General features: G+C 43.4%; 1 protein-coding gene across 9 annotated transcripts; it reads right to left on the reverse strand.

Moving 5' to 3' along the window:
* Window positions 1-535: 535 nt before the first annotated feature.
* Window positions 536-24326, reverse strand: LOC109747189 (pre-mRNA-processing-splicing factor 8A-like). Of its 9 annotated transcripts, none has more exons than XR_006672522.2 (7): window positions 23711-24324; window positions 5916-22487; window positions 5547-5805; window positions 5203-5434; window positions 4589-4715; window positions 2644-3327; window positions 536-1564 (listed from the first exon to the last, which is right to left on the reverse strand). XR_006672522.2 is itself a non-coding variant. In XM_073511055.1 (7 exons), the coding sequence occupies exons 2-5, from the start codon at window positions 5931-5933 to the stop codon at window positions 5294-5296; spliced, it is 318 nt and encodes a 105-aa protein (XP_073367156.1). In that variant the 5' UTR covers window positions 5934-22487; window positions 23711-24157; the 3' UTR covers window positions 3526-4422; window positions 4589-4715; window positions 5203-5293. The 9 variants fall into 9 exon arrangements, 2 of the variants coding, with proteins under 2 accessions (XP_073367156.1, XP_073367155.1); XR_012205590.1 differs by lacking the exons at window positions 536-1564; window positions 2644-3327 and adding an exon at window positions 3526-4422 and having other exon boundaries at window positions 5203-5284; window positions 5383-5434; window positions 23711-24326; XM_073511055.1 differs by lacking the exons at window positions 536-1564; window positions 2644-3327 and adding an exon at window positions 3526-4422 and having other exon boundaries at window positions 5203-5319; window positions 5420-5434; window positions 23711-24157.
* Window positions 24327-24718: the final 392 nt, after the last annotated feature.

The raw sequence follows: 24718 nt of genomic DNA on the forward strand, positions 1-24718 counted from the left end.
ACAAGATATCAGAGAGTTGTTGGCTGCAACAAGTAAATGAACAAATCTTGGAACAAGCAATCGTAGAATTGAAAGGCATTTGGTTAGAATTATTCTTTGATGAGCAAGAATCTGAATGAGCACGTAGCATACTGACAAACAAATACAGCTAGTGAAAGGCATTGTTTCATTTCAACTCGGACATGACAAATATTGCATACCTCAACCTCCTTAAGGAAATCGGAAAGCATGGGAGCGACTAGTATAGAAAATGTCCCTTTGGTGCAAAAATAGAAAAATCAAAGCTGGGCCATTGGATTGAAGGTGGATGGCACAGATTTCCCTCGAGGGATCTCAGTCTACTTAAACGTACATTTCAAGAAAACCCCCTGGTAAAGTTAGATATGTCCCACACGTCTACAATAACCACCATATCTATTTCTTTCCATTCGTTACGTCCTTCAAGATTTCAATTCTACACAACAGTAATGCCTAATCTCATAAAAGCCGCACATATTTAAATACACTATTGGACACCACTAATTATGCAAGAAAGTTGGGCAAAGAGGTATGTTAATACTTATCACAAAATTTGAGTACACAACATCAACGACAACAAATCCTCATCACAAATATTTTAGTACATGACAAAATTAAGCCAGCCTCTTCAATCAGAACTAAACATCTGGACATTTCAAAAAAAAAAAGAACTAAACATCTGGAACACCCCTACCAGAACACAACACAACAGACATACATAAATATCAATTGATACATAAGATGGGTCGTTTTTGGTACAAGAACAGGTCATGTTGGTGGTCGTGTCGAAGCAGAGCTCATAGAGCTTTGTGATCCTTGACGCGGACGCCGAACACAAACACCGTGCCGCCGATGCCGATCGTAGAGCGGCAGGGGAACCTAGCCCGCCGAGTCGAGAGCAGACCAGGATTGCACCTTGAGGTCGAATGCATACATGGTACTGTCCACTGGTGACCATTCAGTTATACAACAGAGAGCTAACACCTATCAAAAATTTCTTCCTCACATGGCCCTCAAATCATTCAAAGACAATCTTCCTTCCCCCCTCTTTGTACATGTAATCAAGAAAATCTTGTCAAGAAAGATATCACTTCCTACGGCTCTGTTCAGTTGCAGGTCTCTGCTGGGTTTGGGTGATCACCCACAACAGGCTGCAGGGATTAGTTCATCTATGGGAGCAAATCCTTGTCAGCTTTGAACCATTCAGTTAATCCTTGCTAGAGGAGGATTTAATCTCCACGTATATAATCTCACATATGATATATATATATGTACTCAATCTATGTACTGAAGCACAATCAACTAAAAAATTCCAAATTCAGAACTATCAAATACAGTTGTTCGTCATTCAGAAAAATAATATCCAAATCAAACACCACGGCATGAACTTCTTATTAGTCAAATTTCAGGAAAAGAGACTGCAGCCATTATTGTTGTACAACTTATATTATTCACCTTGGTCGAGCTTCTCCCGTGCTGAACAAACGGCTCTCTCATCTCGCCAATGTTGCGTACGTCATGGATGGATCAATTATTCTGAAACCCTCTGGACAGGAAATAGGAGAATTAGGAAACACGACCATGTGCATGCAAGCGGCAACAATGCCAAATCAGCCTGTTATTTAGGTTTCAGAACAGAAAAGCTAGACCAAAAGTTTAGGTTTACAAAATATACAACTTGACATTTCTCCCAAACATTTTAGTTCTGACTGTAGTACAACCAGTATATTTGATGCCTATAGGGCAGCTAGTATCTACAAAGCACATAATGCATAAGAAACAACAGAAGACCGCATATTGGCAAATGTTTTTTACTGTTCTTTTGAGAGAAAATTAAAGGACTGGATTGACTTCTTGCTACATTCTATTTATTCTTAATGTACAATATGCAGACTCGCATTTCGCCGTGACCAAAAGAGAACACAAATTAGACTTCGGATATCCCCATCTAAGAATGAGATTTGTTAACAAAATGGAGTGACTGATAACTGATTAACTAGTACACATGCAGCATTACTTATCAGGAAACCCGTAACCCCAAGCTCTAGTTATCCCATCTCAGGACAATGCTATTATGATATACATTCAGCTTAATTTTGTTTGTAGAACAAAAATGGAGTGACCAAATAAGAAAGGTGTTCAACACACAACATTTCTGTTCAGAATATTCATCTTGAGACCAAGTACACATATTTCTGTTCAGAACATCGATGCTGTATGATTAATTGTTTCTGGGCCTATAAGTTTCATCTCTTCTATCACTAATTTGCACAGAAATCGTTCGGGTCACTACCATTTCGTCATTAGTCAGCCAAAATGCCAAATGTAAGTTGTGGTCACTCCATCATATCAAAGTACCAAACTCAGTCATTTTCCCTACTTCTATCATCCACCAACAGACCTAACTAATTTACAGCAATATGGCATGTATATGAAGACCATCTCAGAATATATGCTTAATTTGATGCTATTGCCCTGCTAATATTTTAACAAGTGTTGATGCCAAAACATTGCAACCCTGTAGTTCAAGCTCAGGGTAAAAGCATTTGATAAATTAATCCACACAATTGTTTACAACTACTAAGACAGGGATCTGACAGCTAGTTTCCCCCTTGTTCGTCATACCTTTGTTGATTTCAGAGAGGAGAGATCGGATCCTAGAATAGGGATCTGACCGCCATGTGAGCTCATTTATATTCACAATTAAGGCCAATAATTCAATCTTCCCACCAGACCATGAACCCTAGAAATTATCAAGGCCAAGACCAAGAACCCTAGGGACGGGGTCGACGGGTCGTCGCAGTCGCCACCCATGGTCACCGCCGAGATCATGCCGCTGTGACGCCGGAGCTGGAGTGCCTCCACCGTCGGGAAGCAGTTGGGAGATGAAATAGGGGTGTGGCTCTCGTTTGATGGCACAGAATGTAGGAAGCAAATTCAACGGAGACGAAGGTCCTTTTTGCACAGAAGCATGGATTTGTCTGTACACATCCTCCAGCAGAATCTGTGCCATCCATCCTCAATCCAATGGCCCAGCTTCGATTTTTCTATTCTTGTACCGGAGGGCCATTTTCTATACTAGTCGCTCCCGAAAGCATGCGTCAATTGCCTCATTTAAAATTGTAACATATTGCATTGACATAAAAGAGAAGAAACAGGGCTGAAGATGCACACATGCAAATACTCTTTCTTAAAATGCTAACTGTAAATTGTTGAACTACTGCCAGTAAAAAATTATGCAAAAGGTTCAAGTAGTCCAGCCATATATTCTGAATTTAGACTTTCTTGCCAAGCAGGTGCCTCCTTTTTCTGCACATGTCCAGAGCTTCAGATATTATAATCCCACACAAATACTGTAAGTACGTCAACAGAATTGATGATTCAGGCCAAAACAGCATTAGAAATGTACTGCTAAGGCTTGATGTCAGTATGTCACACAAATATCTTAACCTAGAAACGGCGAAACACAAAGTCGATACCTATAGAGACCACATCATAAAATTCCTATCATAGAATGTATGCTCAGAAATTTGTATCATACATTCCTACTTATTCGTTTTCTTCTGTTTCTTGCCACGCTAACAATAGATATTTCTGACAGTAATTAGAGAACATTGAATATATCAGTGCATTCTTAAAGATGAACAAGAACAATAGAGTACCCAGAGTGTCCAGCGCTGCCATGCAGCCATCTACCCGAGTAGTTCATACTGGTCTAAAGACAAATGTACACACTCGCTGCCGTTGGTGGCCTGACTGCATGAACATGAGAATATCGTGTCTCTGTGGCCTGACTGCATGAACATGAGAATATCCGTGTCTCTGAGCAAGCGAAGCGAGATGGTCAGACAAATGTTCTGTTCACACACAGGCTTGGTGCACGGCCATAAGAATATCCGATCATATGAGACGTGCCGGTGACGTCAGGTCTCCAAATATTATATGACCGTTGCTCCACGGAAACAGAAACAATAACTGAGGGGCAGTGCAACACTTATCATCTTCAGGACAGTTACACTTACTGATATAATTCTTAGTATGATCACTTATTCCAAGTTCTCAAGGGACAGTTACACTTACTGATATTATTCTTATTTCACAGTTTCTCTAGGTGTGAGGCATCATCGTCAGTGCCAAGATGGTTAAAATTAATGCTGATGCCGCAGTGCTTCATTGATGATCAAATGATGGGCGTGGGGGTGGTGATTACGTGGCCATGAGGGTGATGTCCTGGCTTGCTTTGACCACACTCTTCAAGGCGTCACCATCCCAGAACTGGCTGAAGCAATAGCGGTTTGACCAGGCCCAGAACAACTGATTTGGTCTCAGGCACAGAACTGACTGACGGAAATATGTAACAAAACACTGACTGACATAGTAAACTTAATCCAGCTAAAAAGAAATCTGCAAGTAATCCAATCTTAAGAAGAAGAGCAACCAGATGAAATAACACATTAAGCTTCATTAAAAAAGCTCAAATCACAAAGCATCAACTAGACGAGGATGATAACACCAAGCGAAACATCAACTTGACGCTAATGATACAGTTTGACAAGTAATGACCACTAACCACGATAGGTTTTCTTCTCCCGAACATAACCACTGACCCAAGATGTTCGCCGACAGGTCAAAATGATGCACTTCTTACCATCCCACTGCTTGTTTTTCTCCAAAATATTAGCATGTCATGTCAAATCCTGCAAAGGAACAACAGAACGAACAGTTCAGTATATGAGACTCTGGATCATACCCAAAAAAAGCACTCCGTAACAGAATGTGGCAAGAAAGAAACAACATCAGTAGAGACAATGGCTCACAGGCAAAAAAGGATATACTACCAGAATTTCCCAAAAACAACAGAATCAACAATTTCGACACTGAAACTACCCAGGAAAAAAATCACTTGTAAAATGTGCAATTAACAAAAGAAGCAACAGTAATAAATTTGTATGTACAGTGCAGTGTGAGTTGGAAAGACTGAATTTTGTATAGAATGCATTTCAATATTCACATTCAGAATTCAAATGTCCCAGGAGATACAGTTAGCCGCTCATGGAAAGACATAAATCTGCTTGATCAGGCGTTACAGAATTGTGCACTGAAATTCAGCTACTTGTATAATTTTTATTTTGGATAAGAATCACAAGGTTGGGTTTGAAGATAGAAAATGGTAGTGAGACAAACCTGAGGTGATAGCTGAGGAGCTTCATTCGACTAGGTCCCAATGGATCCAAGTCAGCAAGGAACTCATGCTCTGGGAGATTCGCTGGCAAAGTCACCATCTGGCCGGTGAGTTCCATGCTGTGGCGGAATGCATATGCAAATTCAGTTAAATCTAAGAATGAGGAAAACTGGTGCGATTACTATGCTGAGAAACTAGACGCTTTTGTCCAGCCCATACACTTGTGTGGATGACCTGCAGATTATAAACCATTTTAATTTAGGCCAGTCTTCCAAGTTGTGATGCTTCGCAGTTATGCCATAATTGCAAGAAAACTAGAGCTAAAAGCAAAAGAAAGGGAACAAACCTTCAGAAATAGTTGGTTGACCAGTTCTTGGATTGAAAATAAAGATGGCACCATTGATTGGTTTGGTCGTCAGGTTACCCTCGAAGGTTTTGTGAATGGTAACTCGATAGACATTTATGTCATCCACAAACCGTATGATTTGATTACTGAATATCTCTCCGTAGTTCTGTGAAGACAGATATGGCTCGGTGGGTTCAGATGAATACAACTTTAGACCCTTTCTGATTCTCTCCCTCAGCACATACAGAGCAGGATTTGACTGTCAAAAGAGAAAATAAACAAGCATGTCATTTATTAAATAAAGATTCTTTTACTACAACAGAGATATTGCCATAATGCTAGATTTTCTACAGTTAGCATGATTATTACCTTCATGATCTTGTTCATTGCTTGCTGGAGGAGGGGCTTTGACCCGGGCCGGGGAACCAGTTAATATTCTAGCTGAACCTGAAAAGTGGAAACTAACATATACGTGTGCACGATTAATGCATGGTTGGCGACCACCAGAGGGTAAATCTTTTGTTGGGGATTTGATTAAGCTGAGAACGCTGTGCATTTGTCAGCTTTTTGTACTTGATTGATTCCTCAAACCTGAAGCCTTCTCCCAAAACAAACCCTCCCAAGTAGGGAAATACAGTAGTATGTTCCCTTAAATAAGGCATGTTCCAGGATACCTTCCACACCACCAAGTGCTTGGATGACGTCAGTTCTGTAGTTGTTCAGACTCCATAGCTTTCCATCATGTCACACCAGAATGGGTTCTGTTTCAGCACTTCATACTGCTTAAAAGTCATAGGCCAAAGTGTGGCGGTCTTTTTGGAATAGTGTTGATACGGGGTATGTTTCTATCCCATGAATCTTTGTGTTAAGCGCCTATTGTGGGATTGTGCTTCCTGCCGCTTCAAGATTAATTGAAGATCTATTTATGCACCAATGCAATAATCATCATGTTCACCTACTAGACCTAAAATCTCATAATCGACCGAACATCTTTGACTACCTCCTCAAAAGTCATATCAACTAAAGTCCACCTGAAATCTCATAATCTACCGTGAAATTTGGGTCAAAATCACAATTACCTAGCTAAATCCAAATTGTCCAAGATTAATTGAAAATCTATTTATCCACTAATATAATAATCATCATCCTCGCCTACCAGACCTAAAATCTTATAATCCACTAAACATCTTTGACTATCTTCTGAAGATCACAATCACCAAATTAAATCCACCTAAAATCTCATAATTCTCCATGAAATTTGGTCCAAGATCACAATCTCACAAACTAAATTCAAATTTTTCAAAGATTAGTTCAAGATCTTTTTATCCACCGATGTAATAATCATCATGCTCACCTATTAGACCTAATATCTCATAATCCACCGAACAAGTTTGACTATCTTCTCGAGATCACAATCACCTAACTAAATCCAACTAAAATCTCGTAATCCACCATGAAATTTGGTTCAAAATCACAAATTCACAATCACCTAACTAAATCCAAATTGTTTCAAGATTAATTAAAGATATTGTTATTCACAAATATAATAATCACCATGCTCACCTACTATACCTAAAATCTCATAATCCACCGAACATCTTTGACTATCTTCTGAAGATCACATCTACATTACCATCAAACTATCTCATTTTCCAATCATAACTCCTCAAAACAACTTAAGAATGACACCACCCAACTAGGTGTGTGTTGCGGGCTTAAGGATGTAACATGATTGATTCATACAATCACTATCTCATGTTGGGCTTTATTTCAGGCAATAGTTGTTGGTGCTTAAGCGGTGCTCTTGCAATTCCGTAAGTTAAGCACATTGATATAAGTCTGTCCTATCACAACCTTGATAGCTAGGCTGGGTTTTCTTGGGCTAGGTTTGGTTTAGAGAAAGGCTTAAGCTTGAGAGAGGAGAAACTCTGACTAAATTGCACTTGGTACAGTTAAAGATGCCGGCCTTTGCATCTTGATGTATTTTGGTGTTAGGCATATACAGTTTGAACAATCGGGCAGAACTTTCCTTAAGAACGATGCTAGTATAGAATCCACTGGATGGTATATACTCCCCCGTGTCGATATTTTAAAAGTTGGGTCCAAAATTTTGATCTATATTATCTTAAGTGATGTGATACAAAACACTGGGTGAGGTTGCTTACAAAAATTGCTCAGCGACAGTCTTCACTTCAAGTTGCTTGCTCTTCAATCAGATTGCTTCACTGAACCGAGGCACTCGATGGCATAACTTCTGACATATAGCTTTAGCAACGACAAGAATTGAGATCTCGCAGTAAGTTGGTTAGGGGTGGGGGTCGATGTGTGGTTTTCTTTGCAGAGGCCCCGTTTGATGGATGACTTGATTTTAAAAGCTTCTTGGAATCTCTTCCAGGTTTGGAGGTCAACTTTGTACCTTTATATACAACAACCTTCTTGGGAACTTTGTGGGGACTTCAAATCTGGAAGAGGTAGTTATCTGCTAGTTGGCTCGCAAATGTTTTTGGTGTTAAGTAATGGGTTGAGGATGGCAAGCTTAGGCAATGGTCAATTATGACCCTGATAGAGTCATGGCCTTAATTCGACAATGGTAAGGGTGCAAGTGGGACAATACTGCCAGTTAAACCGCTAGTCCACCCCGCAAAAAGATCTCGCTAACTTTGTGCATGCGAGTTCACGCGAGTGTGACCGCGTTGCCCGACGGGTTGTCGCATATCCCGCAAAAGATGCGAAACCTCCTCGTTCTGTCTTGTTCTACAAAAAACTCATGCAACCATGCTTCACACTTAGCTTCCGACATCTTTCGAGACAGCAAGAGCGCCACATGGTAAGGCCCCGCCATGCGCCGGGGTCTCTGGTTCATCGATGACGGCGTGTCGCTCAACTCGCATGTCGCAACATAAGTTGCGGTTCCTGAACCTTCATCCATGTTGTCGTTTGGTTGACGGTCTTCACAGTAGTGGCGCTCAACCAGAACATCTGGAGTAGAGAGAACCTCAAATATCAAGAGCTACATGCGTTAGTTCAGTTGCGTCTGAAGTCATTCCACCAAATTACACGAGCTGGCTGCATGCGGCGTATGCAGGACGCCACATTAACCCGCAATAACTAGCGTGGGATTATGCAAACCACCGCATCAACCCGCATAAACCAGGTGAGCCCGCTTAAGCAAGTACGGGCTAGCTGCAACCCGCCGCGCTTGCATCCTGAGATGTTGGTAACAAAAGGGCGGCTATATCTAACTCCATTCCATTCCACCATCAACTTCTTGAGGTCTTGGTATAACTTGGTACTCCCTAGGTGGATGGAATAAAGGGGTGTCCCGAGCTGCTTGTAGATTCCACTTCTTCAAACCTTCTTGGTTAGGTATGCAGATGCGACCTCCAAACCAAAGAACACATTGCTTGTCTTCTGAGAATGCAAGGCTTTCCCATGCTTGATCATTTCATTGATTTCTTCTATACTTCTTGATTCATCCTAAGAGTGGGTCTAATCTCGAAGTTAGTGAGATAGACACTATTGACTAGCTCTACACCAAACTTCTCGAAGCCTTCATGTAGCACTATTGCTCTGCTTGGTCAAGGCAGAACAGGGACACGACTTCCCGCTGAGGGTATCCACTGCGACATTGGCCTTATCAGGATGGTAATAGATATCATAGTCATAGTGGTTCATCAAATCCACCCATCTAGAAGAAGACATACTTAAAGCATGCACTACTGTTGCTATTTTCAAATCATGGGTAGGGCAAGTCTCTTCATGAGGACGTAGTTGCCTTGATAGATAGGCTAGGAAGATTCCTTATTGCATCAAGACGGAACGAAGTCCATGCTTAGATGCATCACAATAACTTCAAAACTCGTATAAATATCTAGGGTGGCTAACCTTTTCTTAAACTCTCGAAAGCTCACTTCACACTTGGGCCTTCATTCAAACTTCTTATCTTTCTTCAAGAGTTAGGTCATCGGTGATGCTTGAAAGTCTTCACAAATTTGCGATAATAACTCATAAGTCCGATGAAACTTCCGACTTCACATTTGTTTGGACTTCCAGTTGGTTACGGATTCTATCCTTGACGGGTCTATTGACAAACCTTCTATGGACAAAACATGTCATCGGAACCCTACTTCTTTTAGCCAAATATCATACTTCTTGAACTTGGCATATAACTGGGGTTCTTGAAGTTATCCAAAATCATTCTCAGGTGTTGCTTATGATCTTCCTCAGAGGGAGAATAGACCAAGAGGTCATCAATGATGATAACCACAAACTTGTCCAAGAACTCATAAACATGGTCATGATGTTCATCAAATAGGTGGAGTATAAGGGTTAGTCCAAGGGCCATATCCTTACTTCATATCCAGCTCAGGTGTTGCTTGGCGAGAATTAAGGTTGCCATATAACACTTAAACACCATTTCTCTGATACCAACTATTATGAGGCTCACATAGACCAACTCCCACAAGGTTATCATATACCACCAAAATTGCCATCTCTTCGAATTAATCCAAACCATCCTCCCATGATGATTTTGTACTCGTAACATTCTTGGGGAGGGACACCAAAATCACCTACGTCTAACAACTCTGTCCCACATGTATCGTATTCATGATTATATCCATATGGGGCACATGCTAGCTACTAAGCATAGATCAAAACATGACAAATCCGAGTGCCAAAGTTATCTCCATCCGAGAATCCAAGTAGCTATATCATTTGACCTAAAGGAAACACAAGTTGTGCTACTCCAAGATCCTTGTTTCCTTACTACTAATCCAATCCCAGATGCTCCAATAATCCAACATTTCAAAATCATGATTGATGTTGCTAAGTCTCATCTAGCCTAAAGGAAACCCAACTTGTGTTACTTCAAAAGCCTTGTTTCCTTGCTACTAATCCAATCCCAGATGCTCCAATAATCCACCAATTATCATAATCATGATTGATGCTGCAAACTCTAATCTAACCTATATAAATCTGATATATCCAAGGTTGATCATACTACACCCTAAAGTTCTCCAACTTCATCAATCTCCACAAGTGTGAATTTAACATAAAGCAATCCACCAACGTCATAACCATGATTTAAATAAGCTCCAAATTCATTGTTATCTAAATCCAATATGAACCACCAAGTTCTATTGACGGACTATGGATCTTTATATGTACTATTGAAGTTATTTATCCATCGTGAAATTTGGTTCAAGATCACAATAACCTAACTAAATCCAAATTGTTTCAAGATTAATTAAAGATCTGTTTACATCACCACCAGACTCCAATCATAACTCCTCAAAACAACTTTCGTATGGCACCACCCAACTTGGCGCATGTTGGGGCTTAAGTATGTAAAATGATTAACTCACACAATCTCATGTTGGGCTTTATTCTAGGCAAAAGTTGTTGGTGCTTAAGCGATGCTCTTACAATTCCATAAGTTAAGCACATTGATACAAGTACATGCTATCAGAACTTTTATAGCTAGGTTGGGTTTCTTGGGCTAGATTTGGTTCAGAGAAAGGCTTAAGCTTGAGAGAGCAGAAACTCTAAATAAGTTGCATTTGGTACAGTTGAAGGCCTAGACTAGAGTGCAACACGACTTCTATCTCTCCAAACTCACCCACACAACATAATAGTTGTGGCACCTCACTCCACCACAACCATGTCATGCCATCCCAAGTAGTAGATCCATGTGCATACATCGGATTTGCTAACAACCGTCCACCATCGCGCCTGACGCACAGGCATAGGGTGGATGATGACTTTCTCCTCCAAGTGCCCTCTTCCTGCCTTCCTCGCATCCCCTATCATCATCCCCTCACCGCTCGACTCCAGGTTCAAAATCAGACGACGGCGGTAGTCCGCTCCCGACGACATTTTCATCGCATCCCACACACCCTTCGTGCACTCTCCGCTCCATGCCAGTCCGCTTGGGCATCTTTTGCTTGGCTACGGGTTGCTTTGTGTGCTGCCTCGATCCCACAACCCGTCTTCCCCTGTTGGGTGCCTCCATGGCCGAATGCTCGAGCACCACCTATCGGCGGAGCAGGAGTAGGGGCAGTCGGCACCGCAATGTCTAACCCACAGGATGTGTGCACGACGCTACCTGTCACTAGGGCCAAGGGCCCCCAACAAGGGAACGTAGGATGCGACATCAAGTCCGTGACACATAACCCGCATACAAGGGAAGGACGCCAAGCCAGATCGACGAGGAACAAAAATTGCACGACTCGACACACACTTCTAGTTTCACCACTTGGGGATTCTTCCAGTTTGTCGGCCATTCGACCCCCAAATTCTCATGTTCATGTTCTTAGGAACTTCCCTCCCAGTCAATAGTCGAGGCACACTTAGCACTTCGTCTTTTCATGTTCCTAGTTTTGCTCATGTTCCTCGACCCATGCAGCTCATTTCAGATGGTTAGATTGTTGACTCTGGTTGTAGGGTCATTCTTGACTAACTCTTGTTCTGATTAGGATCCTCACACGGATGCTTTACTTGTTGTGGGCCCTCGACACTATAACTCCCAGGCCCTCTAGGAGCTTGACTGGCTTCACCTTCCCTCTGATGACACCGTCGCCAGTCTCTCCGCTCTCCTCGTCTACCGATTCTTTGTGGCATCATCGTCTTGGTCACTCATGTGGCTCTCGTATGTCATCCTTAGTTCGATGTGGCCTTTTGGGATATGTCTCTAGAGGTGTGTCTTTAGACTGTCAGGTTTGTCAACTTTGCAAATAGATTCAGTTACTTTTCCTCCGAATTAATCCAAACCATCGATGATCTTGTACTCATAACATTCTTGGGGAGGGACACCAAAATGACCTACGTCTAACAACTCTGATCCACATATATCGTATTCATGATCATATCCATATAAGGCACATGCAAGCTACTAAGCTTAGATTAAAACATCACAAATCCGAGTGCCAAAGTTATCTCCATCCTAGAATCTAAGTACCTATATCATTTAACCTAAAGGAAACACAAGTTGTGCTACTCCAAGATTCTTGTTTCCTCACTACTAATCCAATCCCAAAAGCTCCAATAATCTACCATTTCCATAATCATGATTGATGTTGCTAAGTCTCATCTAGCCTAAAGGAAACACAAGTTGTGTTACTTCAAAATCCTCGTTTCCTTATTATTAATCCAATTCCAGATGCTCCAATAATCAACCAATTATCATAATCATGATTGATGCTGCAAACTCTCATCTAACCTAATCAAATCCAAGGTTGATCATACTACACCCTAAAGTTCTCCAACTTCATCAATCTCCAAAAGTGTGAATTTAACACAAAGCAATCCACCAATATCATAACAATGATTTAAAGAAACTCCAAATTCATTGTTATCTAAATCCAATATAAACCACCAACTTCTATTGCCGGACTATGGATCTTTATATGTACTATTGAAGTTTTTTATCCATCGTGAAATTTGGTTCAAGATCACAATCACCTAACTAAATCCAAATTGTTCCAAGATTAATTAAAGATCTGTTTATCCACCAATATAATAATCACCATGCTCAACTAGACCTAAAATCTCATAATCCACCAAAAAACTTTGACTATCTCCTGAATATCACTTCTACATCACCACCAGACTCCAATCATAACTCCTCAATAAAACTTCCGTATGGCACCACCCGACTTGGTGCATGTTGGGGCTTAAGTATGTAAAATGATTAACTCACACAGTCTCATGTTGGGCTTTAATCCAGGCAAAAGTTGTTCGTGCTTAAGCGGTGTTCTTACAATTCCATAAGTTAAGCACATTGATATAAGTACATGCTATCAGAACTTTTATAGCTAGGTTGGGTTTCTTGGGCTAGATTTGGTTCAGAGAAAGGCTTAAGCTTGAGAGAGCAGAAACTCTAAGTAAGTTGCATTTGGTACAGTTGAAGGCCTAGACTAGAGTGCAACACGACTTCTATCTCTCCAAACTCACCCACACAACATAATAGTTGTGGCACCTCACTCCACCACAACCATGTCATGCCATCCCAAGTAGTAGATCCACGTGCATACATCGGATTTGCTAACAACCGTCCACCATCGCGCCTGACGCACAGGCATAGGGTGGATGATGACTTTCTCCTCCAAGTGCCCTCTTCCTGCCTTCCTCGCATCCCCTATCATCATCCCCTCACCGCTCGACTGCAGGTTCAAAATCTGACGACGGCGGTAGTCCGCTCTCGACGACATTTTCATCTCCATCCCACACACCCGTCGTGCACTCTCCGTTCCATGCCAGTCCGCTTGGGCATCTTTTGCTTGGCTACGGGTTGCTTTGTGTGCTGCCTCGATCCCACAACCCGTCTTCCCCTGCTGGGTGCCTCCATGGCCGAATGCTCGAGCACCACCTATCGGCGGAGCAGGAGCATGGGTAGTCGGCACCGCAATGTCTAACCCACAGGATGTGTGCACGACGCTACCTGTCGCCGGGGCCAACGGCCCCCAACAAGGGAACGTAGGATGCGACATCAAGTCCGTGACACATAACCCGCATACAAGGGAAGGACGCCAAGCCAGATCAACGAGGAACAAAAATTGCACGACTTCGACACACACTTCTAGTTTCACCACTTGGGGATTCTTCTAGTTTGTCGGCCATTCGACCCCCAAATTCTCATGTTCATGTTCTTAGGAACTTCCCTCCCAGTCAATAGTCGAGGCACTCTTAGCACTTCGTCTTTTCATGTTCCTAGTTTTGCTCATGTTCTTCGACCCATGCAGCCCATTTCAGATGGTTAGATTGTTGACTCTGGTTGTAGGGTCATTCTTGACTAACCCTTGTTCTAATTAGGATCCTCACACGGATGCTCTACTTGTTGTGGGCCCTCGGCGCTATAACAACCAGACCCTCTTGGAGCTTGACTGGCTTCACCTTCCCTCTGATGACACCGTCGCCAGTCTCTCCGCTCTCCTCGTCTACCGACTCTTTGTGGCATCATCGTCTTGGTCACTCATGTGGCTCTCGTATGTCATCCTTAGTTCGATGTGGTCTTTTTGGATATGTCTCTAGAGGTGTGTCTTTAGCCTGTTAGGTTTGTCGACTTTGCAAATAGATTCAGTTACCTTTCCTCCGAATTAATCCAAACCATCCTCCCATGATGATCTTGTACTCATAACATTCTTGGGGAGGGACACCAAATGACCTACGTCTAACAACTCTGATCCACATGTATCATATTCATGATCATATCCATATGGGGCACATGCAAGCTACTAAGCTCAGATTAAAACATCACAAATCCGAGTGCCAAAGTTATCTCCATCCTAGAATCCAAGTACCTATATCATTTAACCTAAAGGAAACACAAGTTGTGCTACTCCAAGATTCTTGTTTCCTCACTACTAATCCAATCCCAAAAGCTCCAATAATCTACCATTTTCATAATCATGATTGATGTTGCTAAGTCTCATCTAGCCTAAAGGAAACACAAGTTGTGTTACTTCAAAATCCTTGTTTCCTTATTATTAATCCAATTCCAGATGCTCCAATAATCAACCAATTATCATAATCATGATTGATGCTGCAAACTCTCATCTAACCTAATCCAATCCAAGGTTGATCATACTACACCCTAAAGTTCTCCAACTTCATCAATCTCCAAAAGTGTGAATTTAACACAAAGCAATCCACCAATATCATAACAATGATTTAAAGAAACTCCAAATTCATTGTTATCTAAATCCAATATAAACCACCAACTTCTATTGACGGACTATGGATCTTTATATGTACTATTGAAGTTATTTATCCATCGTGAAATTTGGTTCAAGATCACAATCACCTAACTAAATCCAAATTGTTCCAAGATTAATTAAAGATCTGTTTATCCACCAATATAATAATCACTATGCTCAACTAGACCTAAAATGTCATAATCCACCAAAAAACTTTGACTATCTCCTGAATATCACTTCTACATCACCACCAAACTCTAATCATAACTCCTCAAAGAAACTTCCGTATGGCACCCACCCAACTTGGTGCATGCTGGGGCTTAAGGATGTCAAATGATTAACTCACACAGTCTCATGTTGGGCTTTAATCCAGGCAAAAGTTGTTCGTGCTTAAGCGGTGCTCTTACAATTCCATAAGTTAAGCACATCAATATAAGTCCATGCTGTCAGAACTTTTATAGCTAGGTTGGGTTTCTTGGGCTAGATTTGGTTCAGAGAAAGGCTTAAGCTTGAGAGAGCAGAAAGTCTAAATAAGTTGCACTTGGTACAGTTGAAGGCCTAGACTAGAGTGCAACACGACTTCTATCTTTCCAAACTCGCCCACACAACATAATAGTTGTGGCACCTCACTACACCACAACCATGTCATGCCATCCCAAGTAGTAGATCCACATGCATACATCGGATTTGCTAACAACCGTCCACCATCGCGCCTGACGCACAGGCATAGGGTGGATGATGACTTTCTCCTCCAAGTGCCCTCTTCCTGCCTTCCACGCATCCCCTATCATCATCCCCTCACCGCTCGACTCCAGGTTCAAAATCTGATGACGACAGTAGTCCGCTCCCGACGACATTTTCATCGCATCCCCCACACCCTTCGTGCACTCTCCGCTCCATGCCAGTCCGCTTGGGCATCTTCTGCTTGGCTATGGGTTGCTTTGTGTGCTGCCTCGATCCCACAACCCGTCTTCCCCTGCTGGGTGCCTCCATGGCCGAATGCTCAGCACCACCTATCGGTGGAGCAGGAGCAGGGGCAGTCGGCACTGCAATGTCTAACCCACAGAATGTGTGCACAACGCTACCTGTCGCCGGGGCCAAGGGCCCCCAACAAGGGAACGTAGGATGCGACATCAAGTCCGTGACACATAACCCGCATACAAGGGAAGGACGCCAAGCCAGATCGACGAGGAACAAAAATTGCACGACTTCGACACACACTTCTAGTTTCACCACTTGGGGATTCTTCCAGATTTTCGGCCATTCGACCCCCAAATTCTCATGTTCATGTTCTTAGGAACTTCCCTCCCAGTCAATAGTCGAGGCACTCTTAGCACTTCGTATTTTCATGTTCCTAGTTTTGCTCATGTTCCTCGACCCATGCAGCTTATTTCATGTGGTTAGATTGTTGACTCTGGTTGTTGGGTCATTCTTGACTTTAACTCTTGTTTTGATTAGGATCCTCACACGGATGCTCTACTTGTTGTGGGCCCTCGACGCTATAACAACCAGGCCCTCTAGGAGCTTGACTGGCTTCACCTTCCCTCTGATGACACCGTCGCCAGTCTCTCTACTCTCCTTGTCTACCGACTCTTTGTGGCATCATCGTCTTGGTCACCCATGTGGCTCTCGTTTGTCATACTTAAATCGATGTGGCCTTCTTGGATATGTCTCTAGAGGTGTCTCTTTAGACTGTTAGGTTTGTCGGCTTCGCAAACAGGTTCAGTTACCTTTCCTCCGAATTAATCCAAACCATCCTCCCATGACGATCTTGTACTCATAACATTCTTGGGGAGGGACACCAAAATCACCTACATCTAACAACTCTGATCCACATGTATCGTATTCATGATCATATCCATATGGGGCACATGCAAGCTACTAATCTAAGATCAAAACATCACAAATCCGAGTGCCAAAGTTATCTCCATCCTAGAATCCAAGTAGCTATATCATTTAACCTAAAAGAAACACAAGTTGTGCTACTCCAAGATCCTTGTTTCCTTAGTACTAATCCAATCCCAGATGCTCCAATAATCCACCATTTCCATACTCATGATTGATGTTGCTAAGTCCCATCTAGCATAAAGGAAACACAAATCGTGTTACATCAAAATCCTTGTTTCCTTACTACTAATCCAATCCCAGATGCTCCAATAATCCACCAATTATCATAATCATGATTGATGCTGCAAACTCTCATCTAACCTATATATATCTGATATATATCCAAGGTTGATCATACTACACCCGAAAGTTCTCCAACTTCATCAATCTCCAAAAGTGTGAATTTAATACAAAGCAATCCACCAACATCATAACCATGGTTTAGATAAACTCCAAATTCATGGTTATCTAAATCCAATATAAACCACCAAGTTCTATTGACGGACTATGGATCTTTATATGTACTATTGAAGTTATTTATCCATCGTGAAATTTGGTTCAAGCTCACAATCACCTAACTAAATCCAAATTGTTCCAAGATTAATTAATGATCTATTTATCCACCAGTATAATAATCACCATGCTCAACTAGACCTAAAATCTCATAATCCACCAAAAAACTGACTATCTCCTGAGTATCAGTTCTACATCGCCACCAGACTCCAATCATAACTCCTAAAAAAACTTCCGTATGGCACCACCCAACTTGGCGCATGTTGGGGCTTAAGGATGTAAAATGATTAACTCACCCAATCTCATGTTGGGCTTTATTCCAGGAAAAATTTGTTGGTGCTTAAGCGGCGCTCTTACAATTCCATAAGTTAACCACATCGATATAAGTTCATGCTATTAGAACTTTTATAGCTAGGTTGGGTTGCTTGGGCTAGGTTTGGTTCAGAAAAAGCCTTAAGCTTGAGAGAACAGAAACTCTAAATAAGTTGCACTTTGTACAATTGAATGCCTAGACTAGAGTGCAACACGACTTCTATCTCTCCAAACTCACCCACACAACACAATAGTTGTGGCACCTCACTCCACAAAAACCATGTCATGCCATCCCGAGTAGTAGATCCACGTGTAGACATCGAATCTGCCAACAACCGTCCACCATCGCGGCTGACGCACAGGCATAGGGTGGATGATGCCTTTCTCGTCCAAGTGCCCTCTTCCTACCTTCCTCGCTTCCCCTATCATCATCCCCTCAACCCTCGACTCCAGGTTCAAAATCTCACGGCGGCAGAAGTCTGCTCCTGACGACATTTTCACTGCTTACCCTACAACCCTCGTGCACTCTCCGCTTCATGCCAGTCCGGTTGGGCATTATTTGCTTGGCTATAGGTTGCTTTGTGTGCTGCCTTGATCCCACAACATGTCTTCCCCTGCTAGGAACCGCCATAGCCAAACGCTCGAGCACCACCTATCGGCGGAGCAGGAGCAGGGGCAATCGGCACCGCAATGTCTAACCCACAGGATGTGTGCACGACGCTACCTGTCGCCGGGGCCAAGGGCCCGCAACAAGGCAACATAGGATGCGACGTCAAGTCCGTGACACATAACCCTCATACAAGGGAAGGACGCCAAGCCAGATTGACGAGGAACAAAAATTGCACGACTTCGACACCGACTTCTTCACCGCCTGGTGCTTCTTCGTCTGATTCTTCTAGTTTGTCGATCATTCGACCTCCAAATTCTCATGTTCATGTTCTTAGGAACTGCCCTCACAATCGATAGTCGAGGCACTCTTAGCACTTCATCTTTTCATGTTCCTAGTTTTGCTCATGTTCCTCAAGCCATGCAGCTCATTTCAGGTGGTTAGATTGTTGATTCTGGTTCTAGGGTCTTTCTTGACTTTACTCTTGTTCTGATTAGGATCCTCACACAAATGCTCTACTTGTTGTTGGCCCTCGACGCTATACCTCCCAAGCCCTCTAGGAGCTTGACTGGCTTCACCTTACCTCTGATGACACCGTCCCTAGTCTCTCCGCCTCTCCTCGTCTACCGACTCTTTGTGGCATCATCGTCTTGGTCACTCATGTGGCTCTCGTTTGTCATCCTTAGTTCGATGTGGCCTTCTTGGATATGTCTCTAAAGGTGTGTCTTTAGACTGTTAGGTTTGTTTACCTTTCCTTCGAATTAATCCAAACCATCCTCCCATGATTATCTTGTACTCATAACATTCTTGGGGAGGGACACCAAAATGAACTCAGATCCACATGTATCGTATTAATGATTATATTCATATGGGGCACATGCAAGCTACTAAGCTTAGATCCAAACATCATAAATCCGAGTGCCAAAGTTATCTCCATCCTAGAATCCAAGTAGCTATATCTTTTAACCTAAAGGAAACACAAGTTGTGCTACTCCAAGTTCCTTGTTTCCTTACTACTAATCCAATCCCAGATGCTCCAATAATCCACCATTTCCCTAATCATGATTGATGTTGCTAAGTCTCATTCTAGCCTAAAGGAAACACAAGTTGTGTTACTTCAAAATCCTTTTGATCTTGTTCACTTGATGTTTGGGGTCCAGCTCCCTTTGCCTCGAAAGGAGGCTATTGCTACTATATTATCTCTCGACACATGTGGATATATTTTATGCCTTCTTGTAGTGAGGTCTTGTCTATTTGGAAGAAGTTTGCAGCAATGCCTCATACCCTGTTTTCCACTCCTATCTGTGTCTTTCATGCAGATTTTACTCGTGATTTTATCTACCGTTTGTTGCGCGGATTCCTTGCTGAGCAGGGCACACTTGCTCGGTTCTCTTAGCGTGGACATGATGCTCAGAATGTTGTTGTTGAGAGCAAGCATCGTCACCTTCTTGAGGCGGCTCATACGTTGAAGATCGTTGCCTCTCTTCCACCACACTTTTGGGTTGAGGTTGTTTCTACTTCCACCTACCTCATCAACATTCAGCCTTCCTTGCTTTGTAGGATGACATTCATCTCGAGCGTATTTCTGGTCGTTCCCGTGACTAGTCATCGCTTCGTTTGTTTGGTTGTGTTTGCTACACTCTTGTTGCTCCCCTCCACCCCCGTGAACACACCCAACTAACTACTCGGTCTGTTGAATGTGTCTCCTGGGTTACAACATAGTTAAAAAAGGTGTGCCTAAGCGAGCGCTTAAGTTCGCCTAGGCTCTACGCGATAGCAAAACGCCTAGCGCATAACTGCACTTAATCTGCGCATAATTGTGCATAAGCATGCGCTTTGATCAGAAAAGCGCAAGGCGGTGGCAAAACACACAATTAACGCCTAGCACTTTTTTGAACTATGGGTTATAGTGATGAGCACAAGGGCTATCGGTGTTGGGATCCTGTCGGTCAATGGATGCGCATTTCTCGGGATGTGACTTTTGATGAGTCTCGTTCTTTCTATCCATGATTATCCTCTCGTTCGGCCTCCCCCATCAAGGATATTTATTTCCTAACTTTTTCCTAATAAACCTATCACCCTCTGTTTTTAAGGCGTCCCTAAGGCGTCGCCTAAGCGACGCCTAGGCGTCAAGGCGCCCCCAGGTTACAAGGCGTCGGCCTTGCCTTACGTGCATGCCTAAGGCGTCCGCCTTAGTCCATAGGGCGTCCAAGGCGTCCGCCTAGGCGCCATTCTTCCCGCCTTAGGCAAATGAAGACGCCTTAGACAGGGCAGGGAGTTCAGGCGGGAAACAGAGCTCTGGGCGGGAAGAGAAGGGCGGGAAACAGAGTCTGGGCGCCAACAGTTACTAGCAGGGTGAGAGAGAGCCCTAACCAGTTTCAGTTTTCCCCCAACCCCACCTCTGGCGGCTGGATTTGAGCTTCTCCCCCTCCTCTCCAGCAACTTCTCCCCCTCCTCTCCGGCTGCTTCTCCCCTCCTCTCCGGCTGCTTCTCCCCCTCCTCTCCAGCAGATCCTCCTCCCCCTCCTCTCCTGCAGTTCCTCCTCTCCAGGACAGCAGGCAGCAGCAAAGCAACCATGACCTCTCCTGCAGTTGCCTACCAAATTCTGCTCAATTCTACTTCTTAGAACTCTCTAAGGCGTCGCCTTGCCTTATGCCTTAGCGCTTAGGCAGTGAGGCGCCCCCCCAGCGCATTGCCTCGCCTTACCGCCTTAAAAACATAGCTATCACCCATGTATTGCCCTCATCTACCCAACCCACCGTGTCTTCCCATACGTTATAGACCGCACGTCACCGTCACCTGCGGCTTTCCCGGTGATTCTCCCTCGTACTCTTCTTTACTACATTGGTCGCCAGCATGTCGTGGATTCTTTAGATGCGCCATCCTCGACTATTATGTCTCCTTCTGTTGGCAACACACCTCCTCGAGCTCAACCTGCTTATGGCTTCCGTGCTCGCCCGCTTCCGCCTATTGTCCGCTATGGGTGTTCTGACGCTACTCTTCTAAAGACAACTTCTTACCAAGTCGTCATGTTCTTCCCGAACGACGACATGTGATGGCATAGGAGATTGTTGCTCTTGAGCGCACCGACATGTGGGATCACATTTCCCTCCCCCTCCCCCTCCCCGTGCTTATCCCATCACGTGTAACTTGTAAGTGGATCTACAAAGGTTTAGACTCTGATGGTTCTCTTGAGCGTTACAAAGCTCGTCTTGTGACATGCGGCTTTCAACAGGAACATGGATGTGACTACGATGAGACATTTGCTCGTATGGCACGCCTGACCACTCTTCGCACACTTCTCAATGTGATATTTGTTCGCCACTGGTCTGTCTCTAAGCTTGATGCTAAGAATGCATTTCTTAATGGTGAGTTGCTTGAGAAAGCCCCTCGTGTCTGGTCTGACTGTTTTGTCTTAGTGGTGACCACGGCTAGTCTTGGCGAGTGCTCATGATCCTGCACTTTATGTCCACCTTTATCTCGTGGTCCAACTCTTATGCTATATGTCGATACATGATCATCACCGGCGATGACGCTGAGTAGATTGCCTTTGTGAATACTCGTCTTAGTGAATAGTTTCTATGTCTCGTCTTGGTCTTATTTCCTACTTCCTTGGGATTGAGGTTTATTCTACCTCTGATGGCTTCTTTATTTCCCAAGAGGGCTAGAAAGGAGGGGTATTAAGAATGTCAAAGGGGGTGTCAATATCGAGCAGATAAGGCATAGTTTAACCCTAGCTAACTTACTTAGCATAGCAATACTAGTAAAACAATACTTTATGCATGAAAAATAATTCGAAGTGTGCAATGCAAATATGGGTTCAACATGATTAGAGTAGGTTGCTTGCCTCGCTCGGCAAAGTCTTCAATGCTTTTGGTCACTCCTCGAACATCCTTGAATCTTCCAAAAAATAACATTTTCTACTCGCTGAAAAAATAAAAAAAAATAGCACACAATCAATAGACAGTACATGCAAATGGCTCCAAAATTTAGAAAAGTAGTATTAATGGAAAAATACCATCAGCATCCATGCGACCACACACACAAAGCAAAGCTCGACGCTTTCACTCGCTGCACTATACTAGGACAGGTGCAGTTTCTTCACTAGAGAAACAATGCATATGGTTCAGACTTTTTCAGACAGCTAAATTGCAACATCACATTCTAATTTCTGACCTCCCGAGTGCAAAACATCAAGTCTGTAGAGGTTGGAATATGACTAGTATTACCCACAGACATGTTTTAATTTTGTGGATTTTTTTCACTCCGTGCACTATGCTGGACGCAGACAGAAGTTTTTCACTAGAGAAGCATTGTACAGGTTTCAGACTTCCTCACAAAATAGTTTGCCTGAACGCAAACGTGTCATGTCTGTTCAGCTAGGATTACTCACAGCTAGAATCAAGATCATGTTCGACTAGGATTACTCACAGCTAGAATCAAGACCTAAGACCGCACAGCAGGCCTCCACATGGGAGGTTGAAGAGAGCGAAAAGCAACCACACAAGATCATCCATGACTTGGGACAGCTTGAAAGCTGGTGCTTGTGATTGAAAGGGAGGACAGCACTGGAGAAAAAGAGAGAATATGTCAAGAGGAAGGAGAAAAGGCATGCGTCATCTCAACACCATCTCGCTCAGATTGGCTAGTGGAGGAAAGTGAAGCGCCTAAAGAGGATATCTGCCAAAGAGAACAAATATTGGTGCACTGATCCGGCAAGAAAAGAGCAAGAAAGCAGGAATTTATTGGACTCAAAGAAAACAAGAAACTAGGATCCGATCCAGAGTACACCATAGAGAGTTTATTTGCTGGCCACCTGAGAAAGAAAGGCACCAGGGCCCGTCGGCCTCTCCACCCCGACGAGGAACACCCAAACCAGGCCATGAAGGACGCAAACAAACTATACTAAATCTAAGCTACGCTACGGGAGGGGCCGGAAAAAACTGTAAGGAGAGGGACTTGGAACAAGAGGGGAGGCAGAGGGGCATATGCGGAGTATACAACTGCTCCGATCTGTCTCAACTAATCACAGGCAGGAAAACAAAATTGCAAACAAATCTACTTAGGATTTGGCTCTGATTTGTCGCATTGCAGGGAGAAGTGAAGATGAGGGCGGCCTAATGGAGCAGGTAGACGAGCTTCTTTTTCACCTCAAGCGACTAAGCCGACAAGTTCGTGGCCGCCTGCGCAACAAGCACATACGCAATTCCGTCGCCTGAATCCACGATGTGGGCGACGTCGACGCCCCGAGAGATGAGAGCGTGCTTGAGCGCGTCGAGCTTGTCGCCGTCGAAGCGGGAGTCGAGGAGCGCCGGGATGGCGGCGCCGTCCGGGTCGTCCTAGAGGTGCGCGTCAGGTGCGCGTCCGCCCCACTGCCCACGACGCTGCCGCGCCGCTGGCCCGCATCCCGCACATCTCTGAATCAGACTCACGATAGGCGGCGAGGCGGCGAGGCTGCGCGGCCCGGATCTTGCGTGCCCGAGCTCCCTCGTCGAACGCGGCGGCGAGGCGGCGCGGCGCGGATCTTGGCAGCCGTCGCGTTTCGCCGGGTCCGTCTCGTTCACCGGAGCGCGATGGGTACACATGGAGCGGGCCGAAACTCATATAACCTGGGCCGTCCACGAGAGGGACTAGGTCATATTTTCTGTGGCCTAATCCACGTACATCCATCTCATATTTTCCCAGGCACACGCAGGGGAATTGTAGCGCGACAAACCTCCAAATTTTTTGCTCCGATAAGGATTCGAGATCGCACCGATTAGTTACAGTGCACAATGCCTTACAACTCGAGCTACAAGGAACTATTGAATGATTACCGCGCGAAATGTTCAAAACATAGCCATGCTATTTCTTGCACATACATTTCAGAATAAAAAGTGATTTTTTTGGAGAAAAAATCGAACAAAATTTATAGAAATCATGAATCAGGAAAAAGGTCATCGAACTTTTAAAAAGTTCATCCAATTTGAAAAAAAGATCATCCAATTAGAAAAAAAGTTCATCCAATTTGAAAAAGATCATCAAATTTGGAAAAAAAATCATCAAATTTGGAAAAAAAATCATCAAACTTAAAAAAAGTTCATTGTTTTTGAAAAAAAGTTCATCAAATTTGGAAAAAATCATAAAATTTGAAAAAAAATCATCAATTTTTTATAAAA

The sequence above is a fragment of the Aegilops tauschii genome, chromosome 3 (genome assembly GCF_002575655.3).
Source record: "Aegilops tauschii subsp. strangulata cultivar AL8/78 chromosome 3, Aet v6.0, whole genome shotgun sequence".
Classification (NCBI taxonomy): Eukaryota; Viridiplantae; Streptophyta; class Magnoliopsida; order Poales; family Poaceae; genus Aegilops; species Aegilops tauschii.